Below are 22,237 nucleotides of genomic sequence, written 5' to 3'. Positions count from 1 at the left end.
TTGGTGTTTTTTTTTTTTTTTTTTTGGTGGGTTTAGTTGGTTTTTTTGGTTGATTTTGGGGTTTTTTTGGTGTTTTTTTTTTTTTTGGTGGGTTTAGTTGGTTTTTTTGGTTGATTTTGGGGATTTCTTGCTGGTTTTGGTTGGTTTTTTTGGTGGTTTTGGTTGGTTTTTTGGTGGGTTTGGTTGGGGTTTTTTGCTGCGTTTGGTTGGGTTTTTTTGGTGGATTTTGGGGTTTTTTGGTGAGTTTGGTTGGGGTTTTTTGGTGGGTTGGGTTGAGTTTTTTTGCTGGTTTTGGTTGGGTTTTTTTGTGGGTTTTGGTTTGGTTTTTTTGGTTGATTTTAGGGTTTTTTTGCTGGTTTTGGTTGGTTTTTTGGTGGCTTTGGGTCGGGTTTTTTTGGTGGGTTTGGTTGGGTTTTTTTGCTGGTTTTGGTTGGTTTTTTGGTGGCTTTGGGTTGGGTTTTTTGGGTGGGTTTTGGTGTTTGGGGATTGCGGCGCCCGTTGGGTTTTTGGTGGGATTCTCCCCATTTTCTCGGGGTGTTTTTCCCGCGTTTTGAGGCGGTTTTCGGTTGGGAATTGGTGGCGTTTGAAAATGGGGTGAAAACGGGATTTTCTTTTTAGGGTCAGAAAAGCTTTCGGTTGCCAAAAATTATCCCCCCCCCCCACCCCCACCCTTCCCAAACCCACGGAGAAGAACCCGGAAAATCCCCAAATCCCCACATCCCAACCCAAAAATGGCGTGGGGGAGGGGGAACTGCAGCCCAAACAAATCCAGGGGGGGGGGAAAAGGGGGGATTTGGGTGAAATCTGGTGGGAAAAGGGGAATTTGTCCCGGCCCCCGAGACCCCCCCCCAGAGGGGGTGGGGGTGCCCCAAACCCTCAGGACCCCCCCCAATGACGTCATCCCCGCCCCGATGACGTCACGCCACCCCACGATTTTTTTTTTTTTTTTTTTGGGGGGGGGAGGGAAAGGATTTTTTTTTGGGGGGGGGGGGTTTTATTAAAAGCTTGGGGGGGGGGGGCCCCGAGCAGGGCCAGGAGGGAAATTTGGCAAAATCCACGTCCCCCACCCCAAAATAAATACACGGCATCGAAGGGGCGGGGCTTGGCTGCAGCAGCCAATCAGAACCGGCCACGCCCATCCCCGGCCACGCCCCTCCCCCACACGGCCACGCCCTGGCCGAGGGTCAGGCCCTGGGGGGAGGGGCCCCACTTGGGGGTCCCAGCGTGGTCCCGCTATGGGGCCAGTCCGGGCCCCACTTGGGGGTCAGTCCAGGCCCCACTTTGGGGTCCAGTCCGGGCCCCACTTGGGGGTCGATTGTGGCCTCACTTGGGGGTCAGACCGTGGCCGAGTTAGGGGCTAGTCCAGGCTCCACTTGGGGGTCGATTGTGGCCCCACTTAGGGGTCAGTCTGGGCCCCACTCAGGGGTCAGTTGTGGCCTCACTTGGGGGTCAGTGTGAGCCCCACTTAGGGGTCAGTCCAGGCCTCACTTGGGGGTCACTGTGGGCCCCACTTGGGGGTCAGTCCAGGCCCATTTGGGGGTCACTGTGGGCCCCACTTAGGGGTCAGTCCAGGCCCCACTCAGGGGTCAGCTGTGGCCTCACTTGAGGGTCAATCCAAGCCCCACTTGGGGGTCAATCCTTGCCCCATATGGGGGTTGATTGTGGCCTCATTTAGGGGTCAAACCGTGTCCGACTTGGGGGTCAGTGCCTGCCCCACGGCGGGGTCAGCTGTGGCCTCACTTGGGGGTCACTCCAAGCCCCACTTGGGGGTCACTCCAAGCCCCACTTGGGGGTCAGTGCCTGCCCCACTGGTGGATGATCCCAGACCCACTGGCAGCCGCTCCATGTTGCACTTGGGGGTCACTCCAGGCCCCACTCGGGGCTCAGTCCGTGCCCCACTCGTGTCTCAGCTCCTGCCCCACTGCCGCCTCCCCCGTGGGGCTGCAGGGCCGGGGGTCACTGCGGGGTCCCCCCGTGGGGCACCGTGGAACGCTCTGGGTCGCTCTGGGTCGCCGCCGGACGCTGGGGGTCACTCCAGGGCTCCGTGGGGCTCTGCGGGTCACTCCGGGTGGCTGTGGGTGGCCGTGGGTCGCTCCAGGGGTCACTCTGGGTGGCCGTGGGGGGCCGTGGGTTGCTCCAGGGGTCACTCCTGGGGTCGCTCCGTGGGTCACTCTGGGTCGCCGTGGGGCTCTGGGGGTCGCTCTGAGTCCCCGTGGGTGGCCGTGGGTCACTCCGTGGGTCACTCCGTGGGTCACTCCGTGGGTTGCTCAAGGGGTCACTCCGTGGGTCGCTCTGGGGGTCACTCCGTGGGTTGCTCCAGGGGTCGCTCCGTGGGTCACTCGGGCTCCCCGTGGGGCTCTGGGGGTCACTCCAGGTGGCTGTGGGTGGCCGTGGGTCACTCCGTTGGTCACTCCGTGGGTCACTCGGGCTCCCCGTGGGGCTCTCGGGGTCACTCTGGGTGGCCGTGAGGCTCCGTGGGTCACTCCGTGGGTCACTGCGGGTCGCCATGGGGCTCCATTGGTCACTCCGTGGGTCACTCTGTGGGTCACTCTGTTGGTCACTCCGTGAATCGCTCTGTGGGTCACTCCATGGGTCACTCCATGGGTCACTCCGTGGATCGCCATTGGTCGCCGTGGCGCTCCGTGGGTCACTCCATGGGTCACTCCGTGGGTCACTGCAGGTCGCCACGGGGCTCTGTCGGTCACTCCGAGGGTCACTCTGTTGGTCACTCCATGAGTCCCTCCGTGGGTCACTCCGTGGGGCTCCGTGGGTCGCCGCGGGGCTCCGTGGGTCACTCCGTGGGTCACTCCATGGGTCACTCTGGCGGTCACTCCGTGGGTCACTCCGTGGGTCACTCCGTGGGTCGCCGTGGGTCGCCGTGGGGCGCAGCTCGGCCGACAGGGCCTCGAAGGCGTCCAGCATGGCGGCGCGGACGCGCTCGGTCAGCGCGGGGACATCGGCCGGGCCCAGGCCCCGCGTGGGCAGCGGCGGCAGCACCTGGATCACGCACTGCCCTGGGGGGCGCGGGTCGGGGGCTGCCCCATAGGGAAACCCTGCCCCATAGAGACCCTGCCCCACACGGACACCCTGCCCCATAGGGAAACCCTGCCCCATAGAGAAACCCTGCCCCATAGAGACCCTGCCCCATAGGGAAACCCTGCCCCATAGGGAAACCCTGCCCCATAGAGAAACCCCTGCCCCATAGAGAAACCCTGCCCCACACGGACACCCTGCCCCATAGGGAAACCCTGCCCCACAGAGACCCTGCCCCATAGGGAAACCCTGCCCCATAGAGACCCTGCCCCACACGGAGACCCTGCCCCACACCGAGACCCTGCCCCACACCGAGACCCCATCCCATAGGGAAACCCCTGCCCCACAGAGACCCTGCCCCACAGAGACCCTGCCCCACACGGACACCCTGCCCCATAGAGACCCTGCCCCATAGAGAAACCCTGCCCCATAGAGAAACCCTGCCCCATAGAGACCCTGCCCCATAGGGAAACCCTGCCCCATAGGGAAACCCTGCCCCACACGGACACCCTGCCCCATAGGGACACCCTGCCCCATAGAGAAACCCTGCCCCATAGGGAAACCCTGCCCCATAGGGAAACCCCTGCCCCATAGGGAGACCCTGCCCCATAGGGAAACCCTGCCCCATAGAGACCCTGCCCCACACGGACACCCTGCCCCATAGGGAAACCCTGCCCCATAGAGACCCTGCCCCATAGAAACCCTGCCCCACACGGACACCCTGCCCCATAGGGAAACCCTGCCCCATAGAGAAACCCTGCCCCATAGAGACCCTGCCCCATAGAGAAACCCTGCCCCATAGAGACCCTGCCCCATAGGGAAACCCTGCCCCACAGAGACCCTGTCCCACATGGAGACCCTGCCCCATAGGGAAGCCCTGCCCCATAGGGAGACCCTGCCCCACAGAGACCCTGCCCCATAGAGACCCTGCCCCACAGAGACCCTGCCCCATAGGGAAACCCCTGCCCCACACGGACACCCTGCCCCACACAGAGACCCTGCCCCACAGGGAAACCCTGCCCCATAGGGAAACCCTGCCCCATAGAGAAACCCTGCCCCACAGAGACCCTGCCCCATAGAGACCCTGCCCCATAGGGAAACCCTGCCCCACAGAGACCCTGCCCCATAGAGACCCTGCCCCATAGGGAAACCCTGCCCCATAGAGAAACCCTGCCCCACACGGACACCCTGCCCCATAGGGAAACCCCTGCCCCACAGAGACCCTGCCCCACAGAGACCCTGCCCCACAGAGACCCTGCCCCACACAGAGACCCTGCCCCACAGAGACCCTGCCCCACACGGACACCCTGCCCCATAGAGACCCTGCCCCATAGGGAAACCCTGCCCCACAGAGACCCTGCCCCACAGAGACCCTGCCCCACAGAGACCCAGCCCCACACAGAGACCCCAGCCCCACACGGCCCAATGTCCTACTCCTCCCAGCCCCACGGGTCCCAGCAGGCAGCCCCCAGCCCCACAGAAGCCCCCCCCAACCCCACATGAACCCCCCCCAGCCCCACATGAACCCCCCCCAGCCCCACACATCCCCCCCAGCCCCACAGCCGCCCCTCACCGGCCGTGAACCGGCGCTCCCGTTTGCTGTAGAAGTGCTGGTAGGACGAGATGACGATGGGGACGACGGGGACCTGTGGGGCAGCGCGGGGGTCAGGCAGGGCCGTCCTGCCCCACGGCCGCCCCACGGCCGCCCCACGGCCGCCCCACGTACCTGGGCCTGCACGGCGAGGTGGAAGGCGCCGCGCTTGAAGGGCAGCATGGAGCCGCTGTGGTTGCGCGTGCCCTCGGGGAACACCCACACCCGCACCTGTGGGGCACGGCCGCGTGTGGGGCTGCCCCACGGCGAGCCCGGCGCTGCCCCACGGCCAACGGAACCGGGCAGGAACGGCCTCGCTGCCCCACATCCCCGCGGGCTCCATTGGCCGCGCACCCCCCTGCGGGGCTTCCCCGCGAGCGGCCGGCCCCATGGCCAGCCCCATGGCCAGCCCCATAGCCAACCCTATGGCCAGCCCCATAACCAGCCCTATGGCCAGCCCCATGGCCAGCCCTATGGCCGGTCCCATGGCCAGCCCCATAACCAGCCCTATGGCCAGCCCCATAGCCAGCCCTATGGCCAGCCCCATGGCCAGCCCCATAGCCAGCCCCATGGCCAGCGCTATTGCCAGCGCTATGGCCGGCCCCATGGCCAGCCCCATGGCCAGCGCTATGGCCGGCCCCATGGCCAGCCCCATGGCCAGCGCTATGGCCAACCCTATAGCCAGCCCCATGGCCGGCCCCACAGCTGCCCCATGGCCAGCCCTATAGCCAGCCCCATGGCCAGCCCCGTGGCCGGCCCCATGGCCAGCCCCACAGCCGCCCTAGAATCAGTCCCGTGGCCGCCCCACAGCCACTCCATGGACACCCCACAGCCAGCCCCACAGCCACCCCAGAGTCAGCCCCACAACCACCCCAGAATCAGCCCCACAGCCACCCCACATCTACCCCACAGCCAGCCCACTGCCAGCCCCACAGCCACCCCAGAGTCAGCCCCACAACCGCCCCACGGCCACCCCACACCCGCCCCACTGCCAACCCCACAGCCACCTCATGGCCATCCCCACAACCAGCCCCACATCCACCCCACACTCGCCCCACATCCACCCCACGGCCACCCCAGAACCAGCCCCACAGCCACCCCAGAATCAGCCCCACAACCACCCCAGAATCAGCCCCACAACCACCCCACAGCCACCCCAGAATCAGCCCCACAGCCACCCCAGAATCAGCCCCACAACCGCCCCACAACCACCCCAGAATCAGCCCCACAACCGCCCCAGAGTCAGCCCCACAACCGCCCCACAACCACCCCAGAATCAGCCCCACAACCACCCCAGAATCAGCCCCACAGCCACCCCACAACCAGCCCCATGTCCTCCCCACATCCACCCCACAGCCACCCCACAACCAGCCCCACAACCACCCCAGAGTCAGCCCCACAACCGCCCCACAGCCACCCCAGAATCAGCCCCACAACCACCCCAGAGTCAGCCCCACAACCGCCCCACAACCACCCCAGAATCAGCCCCACAACCGCCCCACAACCACCCCAGAGTCAGCCCCACGGCCACCCCAGAACCAGCCCCACAACCACCCCAGAGTCAGCCCCACAACCACCCCAGAGTCAGCCCCACAACCGCCCCACAACCACCCCAGAATCAGCCCCACAGCCACCCCAGAACCAGCCCCACAACCACCCCAGAATCAGCCCCACAACCGCCCCACAACCACCCCAGAGTCAGCCCCACAACCGCCCCACAACCACCCCAGAATCAGCCCCACAACCGCCCCACAACCACCCCAGAGTCAGCCCCACGGCCACCCCAGAACCAGCCCCACAACCACCCCAGAGTCAGCCCCACAACCACCCCAGAGTCAGCCCCACAACCGCCCCACAACCACCCCAGAATCAGCCCCACAGCCACCCCAGAACCAGCCCCACAACCACCCCAGAATCAGCCCCACAACCGCCCCACAACCACCCCAGAATCAGCCCCACAACCACCCCAGAACCAGCCCCACAACCACCCCAGAGTCAGCCCCACGGCCACCCCAGAGTCAGCCCCACAGCCACCCCAGAATCAGCCCCACAACCACCCCAGAATCAGCCCCACAACCACCCCAGAACCAGCCCCACGGCCACCCCAGAACCACCCCAGAGTCAGCCCCACAACCGCCCCACAACCACCCCAGAGTCAGCCCCACAGCCACCCCAGAACCAGCCCCACAGCCGCCCCACAGGCGCCCCACGCACGTCCTGGCTGAGCATGGTGTGCGCGGCCTCGGCCATGACGCTGATGGCGTCGTGCGTGCGCTTGCGGTCGATGAAGATGATGCCCCCGAGCCAGCAGGCGACGCCCACGGCGCCCATGTAGAGCAGCTCCCGCTTGGCGATGGGCACGCAGCGATCGGGCAGCACCTCCATCATCCCTGCGGGCCGTGGGGCAGCCGTGGGGCAGCCGTGGGGCAGCCGTGGGGCAGCCGTGGGGCGGGGTGTGGGGTATGGGGCTGGGGGGTTTGGGGTCAGGGCACCGGTGTGGCTGCGGGGTCAGGGGTCTGTGGGGCACGCTGTGGGTCACTCTGTGGGGTCAGGGGTCTGTGGGGCACGCTGTGGGTCACTCCGTGGGGTCAGGGGTCTGTGGGGCAGGCTGTGGGGTCAGGGGTCTGTGGGGCATGCTGTGGGTCACTCCGTGGGGTCAGGGGTCTGTGGGGCACGCTGTGGGTCACACTGTGGGGTCAGGGGTCTGTGGGGCACGCTGTGGGTCACTCCGCGGGGTCAGGGGTCTGTGGGGCAGGCTGAGGGGCACACTGTGGGGTCAGGGGTCTGTGGGGCACGCTGTGGGTCACTCTGTGGGGTCAGGGGTCTGTGGGGCACGCTGAGGGGCACACTGTGGGGTCAGGGGTCTGTGGGGCATGCTGTGGGTCACTCTGTGGGGTCAGGGGTCTGTGGGGCACGCTGTGGGTCACACTGTGGGGTCAGGGGTCTGTGGGGTCAGGGGTCTGTGGGGTCAGGGGTCTGTGGGACAGGCTAAGGATCACTCTGCGGGGCAGGAGTCTGTGGGGCAGGGATCTATGGGGCAGGATCTATGGGGCAGGGATCTGTGGGTCAGGATCTATGGGGCAGCCCTATACCCAGCAGGTCCAGCGAGCTCTGGTGGTTGCTGACCACCACGTAGGGCTGGCATTGGTCACTCTATGGGGTCAGGGCTCTATGGGGTCAGGCTCTATGGTCACTCTATGGGGTCAGGGCTCTATGGGGCAGCGATCTGTGGGTCAGGATCTATGGGGCAGCCCCATACCCAGCAGGTCCAGCGAGCTCTGGTGGTTGCTGACCACCACGTAGGGCTGCCGGGGGGGGAAGTGCTGGGCCCCCCTGACCACCATGCGGATCCCGTAGAGCCGCTTCACGTGCTGCATCAGCCCGCGGATGATCCTGGGGGCACGGGGGGCTCAGCCCCACGGCGCCCCATAACTGCCCCATAACAGCCCCAGAACTGCCCCAGAACCGCCCCAGAACTGCCCCAGAACTGCCCCAGAACTGCCCCAGAACCGCCCCATAACCGCCCCATAACAGCCCCAGAACTGCCCCATAACCGCCCCAGAACTGCCCCATAACAGCCCCAGAACTGCTCCATAACTGCCCCATAACAGCCCCAGAACTGCCCCATAACAGCCCCAGAACTGCTCCATAACTGCCCCATAACCGCCCCAGAACTGCCCCATAATCGCCCCATAACCACCCCATAACTGCCCCATAACCGCCCCAGAACAGCCCCAGAACTGCCCCAGAACCGCCCCATCACTGCCCCATAACAGCCCCATAACTGCCCCAGAACTGCCCCAGAACCGCCCCATCACTGCCCCATAACCGCCCCAGAACTGCTCCATAACTGCCCCATAACAGCCCCAGAACCGCCCCAGAACTGCCCCATAACAGCCCCAGAACTGCCCCATAACTGCCCCAGAACTGCCCCATAACAGCCCCAGAACTGCCCCATAACCGCCCCATAACCGCCCCAAACCTACCCCACGACCACCCCAAACCCCCTCCCCAGCCCCCCATAACCACCCCAAGCCCCCTCCCCACCCCCATAACCACCCCAAACCCCCTTCCCAGCCCCCTAAATCCCCTCCCCACCCCCCCATAACCCCCCAAATCCCCTCCCCATCCCCCGAGAACCCCCCCAAATCCCCTCCCCAGCCGCCCAGAACCCCCCCAAGCCCCTCCCCACGCCCCAAATCCCCTCCCCAGCCCCCCATAACCCCCCCAAATCCCCTCCCCATCCCCCGAGAACCCCCCCAAACCCCCTCCCCATCCCCCCATAACCCCCCCAAATCCCCTCCCCAGCCCCCCAAACCCGCTCCCCATCCCCCCAGAACCGCCCCAAGCCCCTCCCCACGCCCCAAATCCCCTCCCCATCCCCCCATAACCCCCCCAAACCCCCTCCCCAGCCCCCCAAACCTCCTCCCCAGCCCCATAACCCCCCCAAATCCCCTCCCCAGCCCCCCATAACCCCCCCAAATCCCCTCCCCAGCCCCCCAAACCCCCTCCTCAGCCGCCCAGAACCCCCCCAAGCCCCTCCCCACGCCCCAAACCCCCTCCCCAGCCCCCCAAACCCCCTCCCCATCTCCCCATAACCACCCTAAACCCCCTCCCCAGCCCCCCAAACCCCCTCCTCAGCCGCCCAGAACCCCCCCAAGCCCCTCCCCACGCCCAGAACCACCCCAAGCCCCCTCCCCACCCCCATAACCACCCCAAATCCCCTCCAAACCCCCCCATAACCACCCCAAATCCCCTCCCCAGCCCCCCAGAACCACCCCAAGCCCCCTCCCCACCCCCATAACCACCCCAAACCCCCTCCCCAGCCCCCCAAATCCCCTCCCCAGCCCCCCATAACCACCCCAAATCCCCTCCCCAGCCCCCCAAAACCCCCCAAACCCCCTCCCCACCCCCCATAACCACCCCAAACCCCCTCCTCAGCCCCCCCGAACCCCCCCAAGCCCCCCCCCGGCCGCGCTGACTTCATGTTCTCGACGTCGCGGCCGCGCAGGGCGCACAGCGGGATGGCCACGAGGGCCAGCAGCAGGATCCAGCCGTTGTAGAAGCCCATCTTGCAGAAGAAGCGGAAGGAGCCGCAGCGCTCGTAGAGCAGCGGCAGCAGCAGCAGCGCCAGCGCCAGCGCCGCCGTCCCCACCGACACCTCCATCGTGGCTGAAGGGGGAACAGGGGTCAGGGAGCCCCAAAAACCCCAAAGAAACCCCAAATCCATCCCTCAAAAACCCACAGAAAAACCCCAAATCCATCCCCCAAAAACCCCAAAGAAACCCCAAATCCATCCCTCAAAAACCCACAGAAAAACCCCAAATCTGTCCCCACCGACACCTCCATCGTGGCTGAAGGGGAAAAAGGGGTCAAGGAGCCCCAAAAACCCCAAAAAACCCCCAAATCCATCCCTCAAAAACCCCAAATCCATCCCCCCAAAACCCCAAATCCATCCCTCAAAAAACACCGAAGAAACCCCAAATCCGTCCCTCAAAAAAAACCCCAAAATACTCCAAATCCATCCCTCAAAAAACTCCAAATCCATCCCTCAAAAAACCCCCAAAATACCCCAAATCCATCCCTCAAAAAACCCCCAAAATACCCCAAATCCATCCCTCAAAAAACCCCCAAAATACCCCAAATCCATCCCCCAAAAAACCCCCAAAATACCCCAAATCCATCCCCCAAAAAACCCCAAATCCATCCCTCAAAAACCCCCAGAAAAACCCCAAATCCATCCCCCCAAAACCCCAAATCCATCCCTCAAAAACCCCAAATCCATCCCTCAAAAACCCCAAATCCATCCCTCAAAAAACCCCAGAAAAACCCCAAATCCATTCCTCAAAAAACTCCAGAAAAACCCCAAATCCGTCCCTCAAAAAACCCCAGAAAAACCCCAAATCCATTCCTCAAAAAACCCCCAGAAAAACCCCAAATCCATCCCTCAAAAACCCCAAATCCATCCCCCAAAAAACCCCCCAAAACCCCAAATCCATCCCTCAAAAACCCCAAATCCATCCCTCAAAAACCCCCAGAAAAACCCCAAATCCATCCCCCAAAAACCCCAAATCCATCCCTCAAAAAACCCCCAGAAAAACCCCAAGTCCATTCCTCAAAAACCCCAGAAAAACCCCAAATCTGTCCCTCAAAAAACCCCAAAGAAACCCCAAATCCGTCCCTCAAAAACCCCAGAAAAACCCCAAATCCGTCCCTCAAAAAACCCACAGAAAAACCCAAATCCATCCCTCAAAAAACCGCAGAAAAACCCCAAATCCATCCCTCAAAAACCCCCAGAAAAACCCCAAATCCGTCCCTCAAAAAACCCCAGAAAAACCCCAAATCCGTCCCTCAAAAAACCCCAGAAAAACCCCAAATCTGTTCCTCAAAAACCCCAAAGAAACCCCAAATCCATTCCTAAAAAACCCCCAGAAAAACCCCAAATCCGTCCCTCAAAAAACCCCCAAAATACCCCAAATCCATTCCTAAAAAAACCCGAGAAAAACCCCAAATCCATCCCTCAAAAAACCCCCAGAAAAACCCCAAATCCATCCCTCAAAAAACCCCAAACCCATCCCTCAAAAACCCCCAGAAAAACCCCAAATCCATCCCCCCAAAACCTCAAATCCATCCCTCAAAAACCCCAAATCCATCCCTCAAAAACCCCAAATCCATCCCTCAAAAAAGCCCCAGAAAAACCCCAAATCCGTCCCTCAAAAAACCCCAGAAAAACCCCAAATCCGTCCCTCAAAAAACCCCCAAAATACCCCAAATCCATCCCCCAAAAACCCCAAATCCATCCCTCAAAAACCCCAAAAAAACCCCAAATCCATCCCTCAAAAACCCACAGAAAAACCCCAAATCCATCCCTCAAAAACCCCAAAAAAACCCCAAATCCATCCCTCAAAAAACATCAAAATACCCCAAATCCATCCCTCAAAAAACCCCCAGAAAAACCCCAAATCCGTCCCTCAAAAAACCCCAAAAAAACCCCAAATCCGTCCCCACCGACACCTCCATCGTGGCTGAAGGGGGAACAGGGTCAGGGAGCCCCAAAAACCCCAAAAAAACCCAAAAAAACCCCAAATCCATCCCCCAAAAACCCCAAATCCATCCCTCAAAAAACCCCAAATCCATCCCCCAAAATACTCCAAATCCATTCCTCAAAAAACCTCAAAAAAACCCCAAATCCATCCCTCAAAAAACATCAAAAAACCCCAAATCCATCCCCCAAAAAACCCCAGAAAAACCCCAAATCCATCCCTCAAAAAACCCTCCAAAAACCCCAAATCCATCCCTCAAAAAACCCTCCAAAAACCCCAAATCCATCCCTCAAAAACCCCAAATCCATCCCTCAAAACCCCCAAATCCATCCCTCAAAACCCCCAAATCCATCCCAAAAAACCCCAAATCCATCCCTCAAAAAACCCCAAATCCATCCCTCAAAACCCCCAAATCCATCCCCAAAAAACCCCAAATCCATCCCACCTTTCTGGGGGCTAAAGGGGCACAAAGGGGTCAGGGAGCCCCAAAAAATCCCCCTGGGACCCCCAGATCCCCTTAGAACCCCCCAAATCCCCTCAGAACCCCCAAAATCCCCTCAGGACCCCCCAAATCCCCTCAGGAACCTCCTGGGACCCCAAAATCCCCTCACGATCCCCAAAATCCCCTCAGGATCCCCAAAATCCCCTCAGGAACCTCCTGGGCCCCCAAAATCCCCTCAGAACCCCAAAATCTCCTCAGGACCCCCCAAATCCCCTCAGAACTCCCCAAACCTTCTCAGGACCCTCCTGGGACCCCAAAATCCCCTCAGAACCCCAAAATCTCCTCAGGACCCCCCAAATCCCCTCAGAACTCCCCAAACCTTCTCAGGACCCTCCTGGGACCCCAAAATCCCCTCAGAACCCCAAAATCTCCTCAGGACCCCCAGAATCCCCTCAGGACCTCCCAAAATCCCCTCAGGACTCCCCAAACCTCCTCAGGACCCTCCTGGGACCCCAAAATCCCCTCAGGATCCCTCAAAAACCCCTCAGGACCCCCAAATCCCCTCAGGATCCCCAAATCTCCTCAGAACCCCCCAAACCCACCCTGGGACCTCAAAACCCCCAAAATCCCCTCAGGAACCTCCTGGGACCCCAAAATCTCCTCAGGACCCCCAAAATCCCCTCAGGATCCCCAAAATCCCCTCAGGAACCTCCTGGGCCCCCAAAATCCCCTCAGAACCCCAAAATCTCCTCAGGACCCCCAGAATCCCCTCAGGACTCCCCAAACCTCCTCAGGACCCTCCTGGGACCCCAAAATCCCCTCAGGATCCCTCAAAAACCCCTCAGGACCCCCAAATCCCCTCAGGACCCCCCAAATCCCCTCAGGAACCTCCTGGGACCCCAAAATCCCCTCACGATCCCCAAAATCCCCTCAGAACCTCCCCCTCCCCTCAGAACCCCCCAAAATCCCCTCAGGAGCCCCCCAAACCCCCTCAGGACCCTCCAAATCCCCTCAGAACCCCCCAAACCCCCTCAGGACCCCCCAAAATCCCCTCAGGACCCCCCAAACCCCCTCAGAACCCCCCAAAACCCCCTCAGGATCCCCAAAATCCCCTCAGGACCCCCAAAATCACCTCAGGAGCCCCCCAAACCCCTCAGGACCCTCCAAATCCCCTCAGGACCCCCCAAACCCCCTCAGGACCCCCCAAAATCCCCTCAGGACCCCCCAGACCCCCTCAGGACCCCCCCAAATCCCCTCAGAACCTCCCCCTCCCCTCAGAGCCCTCCCCAGCGCCCGGACCCCCCCAAACCCCCGCTTTTCACCCCAAAATCTCCCCCCCGGGGCCCTTTCCGCCCCCCCCGGCCCCACCCGGGCCCCGCCCCCCCCTCAGGGCTCGGTCTGGGCCCAACCGGGCGGGGCCGGGCGGGGCGGCCCCGTGGGCGGCGGCGGCGCATCCCCGGCTGCTCAGGAGGCCGCGTCCCCTCCCCACGGCCCCCGGGAGCCTCTCGGGATCCCCCGGGACCCCTCGGGACCCCCTCAGGACCCCCCCGGTTCCCCTCAGGCCCCGCCGGTACCGGGAGGGGCGGCGGCTGCGGCGGCGGCGCGGGCCCGTCCCGGCGCCGGAAGCGACGTCGCTGATTGACAGCTGGATCCGCCAATCAGCGCCCGAGCCTGCGAATCCCCGCCCCCTCCGCCGGGCCGTGCGTGGTTGCCGTGGTAACGGAAAGGGGCGGGAAACTGGCGCGTCGCCACGGCAACGCGGCGGCCATGTTGTCCCGCCCACGGTGCCGCGCGGTGATTGGGTAGCTCGGCTGCCTGTCAAGTGCCGAAACCAATCAGCGCCCGGATCGCTGCGAACCAATAGGAAGAGGAGTCTCTCCAGCCAATAGCGCTACTCAGGGGGCGGATCCTCGAGCGTCTCCACCAATAAGAGCGCCGCGTTTTGATTGGCGGGAGCGGCGGCCAATGGGACGGGAGGGCGCGGTGTGAGGGGAAGCGGAAGATGGCGGCGGCTGTGGCGGCGCTGAGGGGCGAGCCCGCGGCTGTGGCGGCGACAACGGCGGCGACAGCGGCGGCAACGGCGGGGCCTTCGCGTGTCACATCAGCCTGCAGCCCGCGGGCGAGCCCCTGATTGGCCGCTGCGGGCACCTGTACTGGTGAGGGGCGGGGTTTGAGGGACGGGGCGGGGCCTGCGCCAAGGGGCGGGGCCTTTGGGGGGGGCTGGGAGGGCTTTTAGGGGGTCTCTGGGTGCTCCTGGGAGGATTTAGGGAGGTTATAGGGGGGCTTTAGGGGGTCTGGGGGGGCTTTAAGGGGCCCTGGGGGTCGGGGGGGGGGGGTTGGGTGGTCTTGGGGGGCTTTAGGGGCTCTGGGGGGGTTTTGGGGGGGTCTTGGGGGCCTTTAGGGGCTCTGGGAGGGTCTTCCTGTGGCTCCTCAGTGTTTGAAACGCCCGAAAAACCCCCGAAATTCACCCCCAAAAAACCTTCCCCCCCTCCCCCTTCCCCCGCTGGGGCTCTGGGACCCCCCCAAAATGGCATTAAAGCTCCTCCCCTCCCCCCCCTTTGCAGAGTCTGATTCAGAGTTTGAGGTGAGGGTGGAAAATGAGGCGAAAAACCCCCCCAAATCCTCCCCAAAACAGCCCAAAAATCGGCGAAAAAAAACCTCCTGGAAAACGTCAAAATTGTCCCAAAGTTCCGCCCCTCCCCCACCGCCCAAAAAAATTCACGGAGAGTTCCTGAAAAATCCCTCGAAATCCCCCAAAGATTTCCCCCAGAAGTTCCCGCCCCTCCCAAAGAAAAAAAAAACCCAAAATTACTGGGAATTTGCCCAAAAATGCCCAAATTCACCCTCAAAAAATTGAAAAATGCGCAAAAAAATCAGCCAAAAAAAAAATCTCCCAAAAATGGTGAAAAACTCCTGAATTTCTTTCAGAATTCTTGAATTTCCCTCAGAATTCCCAACTTCCCCTCAAAATTCCCAAATTTTCCCCAAAAATTCCCAATTTCCCCTCAGAATTCCCGAATTTCCCTCAAAATTCCCAAATTTCCCCCAAAAATTCCCAAATTTCCCCCAGAATTCCCACATTTCCCCCAGAATTCCCAGATTTCACTCAATATCCCCAAATTTCCCTCAAAATTCCCAAATTCCCCTCAGAATTCCCAAATTTCTCTCAAAATTCTCGGATTTCCCTCAAAATTCCCAGATTTCCCTCAGAATTCCCAAATCTCCCTCAAAATTCTTGGATTTCTCTCAAAAAGTCCCAATTTCCCCTCAGAATTCCCGAATTTCCCTCAAAAGTCTTGAATTTCCCTCAGAATTCCCAAATTTCCCCCAGAATTCTCAGCTTTCACTCAAACCCCACAAATTTCCCTCAAAAATTCCGAAATTCCCCTCAAAATTCCCAGATTTCCCTCAGAATTCCCAAATCTCCCTCAGAATTCCCAAATTTCCCTCAAAAAGTTCCAATTTCCCCTCAGAATTCCCGAATTTCCCTCAAAATTCTCGAATTTCCCTCAGAATCCCCAAATTTTCCTCAAAATTCCCAAATTCCCCTCAGAATTCCCAAATTTGCCTCAAAAAGTCCCAATTTTACCTCAGAATTCCCAAATTTCCCCTCAGAATTCTCGGATTTTCCTCACAATTCCCAAATTTCCCCCAGAATCCCCAAATTCCCCTCAAAATTCCCCAAATTCCCCTCAGAATTCCCCGATTCCCGCCCCTCCCCCCTCAAAGATCCCGCGTTGATTTTCCGGCTCTTTTTATTTTTTGTTGATTTGGGTAAAAATCGCTCCTGGGCAGCGATGGGGGAGGGGCGGGAGGGGCAGAGAGCGCGGCCCCTTTAAGGAAGGGGGGGGCCGCCAAAAGAGGCGTGGCCTGAACCGGAAATGGGCGTGGCTTTGACACCACGCGCGCCAAAACCGATGGGCGTGGCCTGAGCCGGAAGTGGGCGTGGATTCGACGAAACGCGCATCGAAACGAGGGGCGTTGGCTGGACCGGAAGTGGGCGTGGCTTCGTCGAACACACACAAAATGGGGGCGTGGCCTGACGCGGAAGTGGGCGTGGCCTGGACATCACGCGCGCCAAAAATGAGGGGGCGTGACTTCGATTTAACACGCGCCAAAACCGATGGGCGTGGTCTAACCCGGAAGTGGGCGTGGCCTCGACAAAACGCGCGTCAAAACGAGGGGCGTTGCCTGGGGCGGAAGTGGGCGTGGCTTCAACATCACGCATGCCCAAACCGAGGGGGCGTGACCTGAGCCGGAAGTGGGCGTGGCTTCGACAAAACATGTGCCGTCCCGAGGGGGCGTGGTCTAACGCGGAAGTGGGCGTGGCCTCGACTCAATGCGTGCCAAGACGAGGGGCGTGGCCTCACGCGGAAGTGGGCGTGGCCTCGATTTAAAATGCGCTAAACCGAGGGGGCGTGGCCTAATGCGGAAGGGGACGTGGCCTCGATCTAACGCGCGCCAAAACAGGGGGCGTGGCCTCGAATTAACACGAGCCAAATCGAGGGGGCGTGGCCTAACGCGGAAGTGGGCGTGGCCTCCATTTAACACGTGCCAAACTGAGGGGGCGTGGCCTCGAATTAACGCGAGCCAAACCGAGGGGCGTGGCCTAACGCGGAAGTGGGCGTGGCCTCGATCTAACACGCGCAAAAATCCGAGGGGGCGTGGCCTAACGCGGAAGCGGGCGTGGCCTCGAATTAACACGAGCCAAATCGAGGGGGCGTGGCCTAACGCGGAAATGGGCGTGGCCTCGATCTGACGCGCGCTAAAACAGGGGCGCGGTCTAACGCGGAAGTGGGCGTGGCCTAACACGGAAGTGGGCGCGGGTTTGACAAAACGCGCCAAACCGAGGAGGGGGCGTGGCCTGACGCGGAAGTGGGCGTGGCCTCGAATTAACGCGCGCAACCCCGAGGGGGGCGTGGCCTGAGGCGGAAGTGGGCGTGGCTTGGGCGGTGCCGTCGTCATCCCCTCCCCCCCCCGGGCGGGGGTTTCGGGGTGGGGGAGGGGCCGGCGCGGGGCGGGGGGGGAGGGGCGCGGCGCCGGCGCACGTGGATGACGCGCGTGTCAATCACCTCGCAGTCCACCTGCATCATGGCCTGCAGGCCCCGCCCCCGGCCCGCCAGCGACTCTGGGGGGGGAGGGGAGAGGGGGGGAGGGGTCAGAGGGGACCCCCGAGTCAGGGGAACCCCCCCCCCCAAAAAAAAAAAAAAAAAATCCTCGAAAGAATCCCCAAATCCCCCCCAAAAAACCTCAAATCCCTCCCAAAACCCCCCCCCAAAAACCCCAAAAAATCCGCAAAGAAAACCCCAAAAAACCCCGAATCACCCCCCAAAAACCCCCAATAAAAAACCCCAAAAAACCCCAAATCACCCCCCCAAAAAAACTCCTCCAAAAAATCCCCAATAAAAACCCCCAAAACCCCCGAATCCCCCCCCAAAAACCTCAAATCCCTCCAAAAAATCCCCCCCAAAAACCTCAAATCCCTCCAAAAACCCCCCAAAAAAGCCCCAAAAAATCCGCAAAGAAAACCCCAAAAAACCCCAAATCACCCCCCAAAAAACCCCCCAAAAATCCCCAATAAAAAACCCCAAAAAACCCCAAATCACCCCCCAACCCCCCCAAAAAAAAAACCCAAAAATCCCCAATAAAAACCCCAAAAAACCCCAAATCACCCCCAAAAACCCTCAAAAAATCCTCAATAAAAACCCCAAAAAAACCCAAATCACCCCAAAAAAAACCCAAAAAAACCCCCCAAAAAATCCCCAATAAAAAATCCCAAAAAACCCCAAATCACCCCCCCAAAAAAACTCCTCCAAAAAATCCCCAATAAAAACCCCCCAAAAAACCCCAAAAAAACCCAAATCACCCCCCAACCCCCCCCCAAAAAACCCCAAAAATCCCCCATAAAAACCCCAAAAACCCCCGAGTCACCCCCCAAAAACCTCAAATCCCTCCCAAAAATCCCCCAAAAACCTCAAATCCCTCCCAAAAAATCCCCCCAAAAACCCTCAAATCCCTCCAAAAATCCCCCCCCCAAAAAACCTCAAATCCCCCCCAAAAAATCCCCCCCAAAAACCTCAAATCCCTCCCAAAAAATCCCCCCAAAAACCTCAAATCCCTCCAAAAACCCCCCAAAAAAGCCCCAAAAAATCCGCAAAGAAAACCCCAAAAAACCCCGAATCACCCCCCAAAAAACCCCCAAAAAACCCCAATAAAAAACCCCAAAAAACCCCAAATCACCCCCCCAAAAAAACTCCTCCAAAAAATCCCCAATAAAAACCCCCAAAACCCCCGAATCCCCCCCCAAAAACCTCAAATCCCTCCAAAAAATCCCCCCCAAAAACCTCAAATCCCTCCAAAAACCCCCCAAAAAAGCCCCAAAAAATTCGCAAAGAAAACCCCAAAAAACCCCGAATCACCCCCCAAAAAATCCCCAATAAAAAACCCCAAAAAACCCCAAATCACCCCCAAAAACCCTCAAAAAATCCTCAATAAAAACCCCAAAAAAACCCAAATCACCCCAAAAAAAACCCCAAAAAAACCCCCCCAAAAAATCCCCAATAAAAAACCCCAAAAAAACCCAAATCACCCCCCCAAAAAAACCCCCCAAAAAACCCCCAATAAGAAACCCCAAAAAACCCCAAATCACCCCCCCAACCCCCCCCAAAAAACCCCAAAAATCCCCCATAAAACCCCCGAATCACCCCCCAAAAAAATCCCAAAAAATCCCCAATAAAAACCCCAAAAAACCCCCAAAAACCCCAATAAAACCCCAAAATCCCCCCCAAAAAAACCCAAAAAAACCCAAATCACCCCCCAAAAAAAACCCAAAAAATCCCCAATAAAAACCCCCCAAAAAACCCCAAATCATCCCCCAACCCCCCCAAAAAACCCCCAAAATCCCCAATAAAAAACCCCAAAACCCCAAATCACCCCCAAAAACCCTCAAAAATCCCCAATAAACCCCCATAAAAACCCCAAATCACCCCCAAAACCCCAATAAAACCCCAAAATCCCCCCCAAAAAAACCCAAAAAACCCAAATCACCCCCAAAAAAATCCCCCCAAAAGTCCCACAATAAAAACCCCAAAAAACCCCAAAAAACCCCGAAAAAAACCCCAAAAACCCCCCCAAAAAATCCCCAATAAAAACCCCCAAAAACCCCAAATCACCCCCAAAAAAAACCCCAAAAATCCCCAATAAAAACCCCCAAAAACCCCAAATCACCCCCAAAAAACCCTCAAAAATCCCCAATAAAAACCCCCATAAAAACCCCAAACCACCCCCAAAAAACCCCAATAAAACCCCAAAATCCCCCCCCAAAAAACCCCAAAACCTCCCAAATCACCCCCAAAGAAATCCCCCCGAAAGTCCCACAATAAAAACCCCCAAAAAACCCCAAATCACCCCAAAAAAACCCCCCAAAAAAACCCCAAAAAAACCCAAATCACCCCCCAACCCCCCCCAAAAAACCCCAAAAATCCCCATAAAAACCCCAAAAACCCCCGAATCACCCCCCCAAAAAACCCCAAAAAATCCCCAATAAAAACCCCAAAAAACCTCAATAAAACCCCAAAATCCCCCCCAAAAAACCCAAAAAAAACCCAAATCACCCCCAAAAAAATCCCCCCAAAAGTCCCACAATAAAAACCCCAAAAAAACCCCAAAAAAACCCCGAAAAAAACCCCAAAAACCCCCCCAAAAAAATCCCCAATAAAAACCCCAAAAACCCCAAATCACCCCCAAAAAACCCCAAAAATCCCCAATAAAAACCCCCCAAAAACCCCAAATCACCCCCAAAAAACCCTCAAAAAATCCCCAATAAAAACCCCCATAAAAACCCCAAACCACCCCCAAAAAACCCCAATAAAACCCCAAAATCCCCCCCCAAAAAACCCCAAAACCTCCAAATCACCCCCAAAGAAATCCCCCCGAAAGTCCCACAATAAAAACCCCAAAAAACCCCAAATCACCCCAAAAAAACCCCCCAAAAAACCCCAAAAAAACCCAAATCACCCCCCAACCCCCCCCAAAAAACCCCAAAAATCCCCCATAAAAACCCCAAAAACCCCCGAATCACCCCCCAAAAAACCCCAAAAAATCCCCAATAAAAACCCCAAAAAACCTCAATAAAACCCCAAAAATCCCCCCCCAAAAAACCCAAAAAAACCCAAATCACCCCCAAAAAAATCCCCCCAAAAGTCCCGCAATAAAAACCCCCAAAAAAACCCAAATCACCCCAAAAAAAACCCCCAAAAAATCCCCAATGAAAACCCCAAAAAACCCCAAATCACCCCCAAAAAAAACCCCCAAAAAATCCCCAATGAAAACCCCAAAAACCCCAAATCACCCCCCAAAAAAACCCCCAAAAAATCCCCCATAAAAACCCCAAAAAACCCCAAATCACCCCCAAAAAATACCCCCAAAAAATCCCCAATAAAACCCCCAAAAACCCCAAATCACCCCAAAAAAACCTCCAAAAAATCCCCAATAAAAATCCCCAAAAAACCCCAAAAACCCCTAAAAAAACTCCAAAACCCCAAACCTCCCCAAATTTCCCCCAAAAATTCCCAATAAAAACCCCAAACCCCTCCAAAAACCCCCAAAACCCCCTAAAAAAACCCTAAAAAAACCCCCAGACCCCCCAAATTTCCCCCCAAAAAGCCCCAAACCCCCCCAAATTTCCCCCAAAAATCGCCAAAAAAACCCCAAACCCCCCCAAAAAAATCCCCCCAAAAACCCCCCAAAAAACCCCCAAACCCCCCCAAATTTCCCCCCAAAACCCCCCAAAAAACCCCAAACCCCCCAAAAAACCCCAAACCGCCCAAAAAATCCCCGAAAAAAACCCCCAAAAATCCCCAAAAAACCCCAAACCCCCCCAAAAAAAACCCCCCCAAAAAACCCCAAAATCCCCCAAATAAACCCAACCCCCCCCCAAAAATCCCCAAAAAACCCCAAAATCCCCCCCAAAAAAAACCCAAAAAAATTGGGGAGGTTTGGGGGGTTTGGGGTTTTTTTGGGGATTTTTTGGGGGGGTTTGGGGTTTTTTGGGGGATTTTGGGGTTTTTGGGGGTTTTTTTGGGATTTTTTGGGGGGATTTTTGGGGGGGATTTTGGGTTTTTTGGGGGATTTTTTGAGGTTTTTTTGGGGGTGATTTTTTGGGGGGATTTTGGGTTTTTTTGGTTTTTTTTTTTGGGGGAGGTTTTGATGGGTTTGGGGTTTTTTTGGGATTTTTTGGGGGGATTTTTGGGGGGGATTTTGGGTTTTTTTTGGGGTTTTTGGGGGGGGGATTTTTGGGGGGGATTTTGGGTTTTTTTGGGGGTTTTTTTGGGGGAGGTTTCGATGGGTTTGGGGGTTTTTTGGGATTTTTGGGGCAGTTTTGGGGGGAATTTGGGGTTTTTTTGGGATTTTTTTGGGGGGAGTTTGGGTTTATTTGGGGGAGATTTGGGGGATTTTGGGGGTTTTTTGGGTTTTTTTTTGGGGAGGTTTCGATGGGTTTGGGGTTTTTTTGGGGATTTTTTTGGGGTCAGTTTTGGGGAGGGATTTTGGGGTTATTTTGGGATTTTTTGGGGGGATTTTGGGTTTTTTTGGGTTTTTTTTTGGGGAGGTTTTGACGATTTGGGGGTTTTTTGGGGGGGATTTTTGGGGGGGATTTTGGGGTTTTTGGGGTCTTTTTGGGATGGTTTTGGGGAGGGATTTTGGGGGTTTTTTTGGGTTTTTTTTTTGGGAGGTTCCGGATGGGTTTGGGTTTTTTTTGGGCTTCTTTTTGGGGCGGTTTTGGGGCTTTTCATGGGCGTTTTTTAGTGGAATTTTTGCACTAAATTTGAAGGATTTTGCTGGGATTTTTGGGGGTTTTTTTGGGGAGGTTTTGATGATTTGGGGGTTTTTTGGGGGGGGAGTTTGGGGTTTTTTTGGGGTCTTTTTGGGATGGTTTTGGGGAGGGATTTTGGGGTTTTTTTTGGTTTTTTTTTTTGGGAGGTTTCGATGAGTTTGGGGTTTTTTTGGGCTTCTTTTTGGGGCGGTTTTGGGGCTTTTCATGGGCGTTTTTTAGTGGAATTTTTACACCAAATTTGAAGGATTTCGCTGGGATTTTTTTGGGGTTTTTTGGGGTTTTTTTGGGGCTGGGGG

At 57.8% G+C, this 22,237-nt stretch overlaps 2 protein-coding genes across 6 annotated transcripts in view; both read right to left on the bottom strand.

Moving 5' to 3' along the window:
- Positions 1-992: 992 nt before the first annotated feature.
- On the bottom strand, positions 993-13,733 carry AGPAT1 (1-acylglycerol-3-phosphate O-acyltransferase 1). 2 transcript variants are annotated; one of them, XM_082300003.1, is made up of 8 exons: positions 13,684-13,733; positions 9,607-9,796; positions 7,884-8,017; positions 6,839-7,014; positions 4,760-4,855; positions 4,607-4,679; positions 2,517-3,014; positions 993-2,474 (listed from the first exon to the last, which is right to left on the bottom strand). In XM_082300003.1, exons 2-8 carry the CDS (start codon positions 9,789-9,791, stop codon positions 1,957-1,959), a joined length of 1,680 nt encoding a protein of 559 aa, XP_082156129.1. In that variant the 5' UTR covers positions 9,792-9,796; positions 13,684-13,733; the 3' UTR covers positions 993-1,956. The 2 variants fall into 2 exon arrangements, with proteins under 2 accessions (XP_082156129.1, XP_082156128.1); XM_082300002.1 differs by having other exon boundaries at positions 993-3,014.
- A 2,128-nt stretch (positions 13,734-15,861) lies between these two features.
- The window catches only part of ATF6B (activating transcription factor 6 beta), a 36,966-nt gene continuing 30,590 nt past the window's right edge, over positions 15,862-22,237 (bottom strand). For 3 of the 4 annotated variants that reach the window (XM_082300041.1, XM_082300042.1, XM_082300043.1), the window contains one exon: positions 15,862-17,237. In XM_082300041.1, the coding sequence (XP_082156167.1) occupies positions 17,071-17,237 (167 nt within the window). In that variant the 3' untranslated portion in view covers positions 15,862-17,070. The remainder of the gene's footprint in view (positions 17,238-22,237) is intronic. The other variant, XM_082300044.1, reaches the window with a different exon arrangement.

The sequence above is a fragment of the Coloeus monedula genome (assembly GCF_965178545.1).
Source record: "Coloeus monedula genome assembly, chromosome: 36".
NCBI lineage: Eukaryota > Metazoa > Chordata > Aves > Passeriformes > Corvidae > Coloeus > Coloeus monedula.
This window is presented reverse-complemented; position numbering and strand designations above follow the sequence as displayed.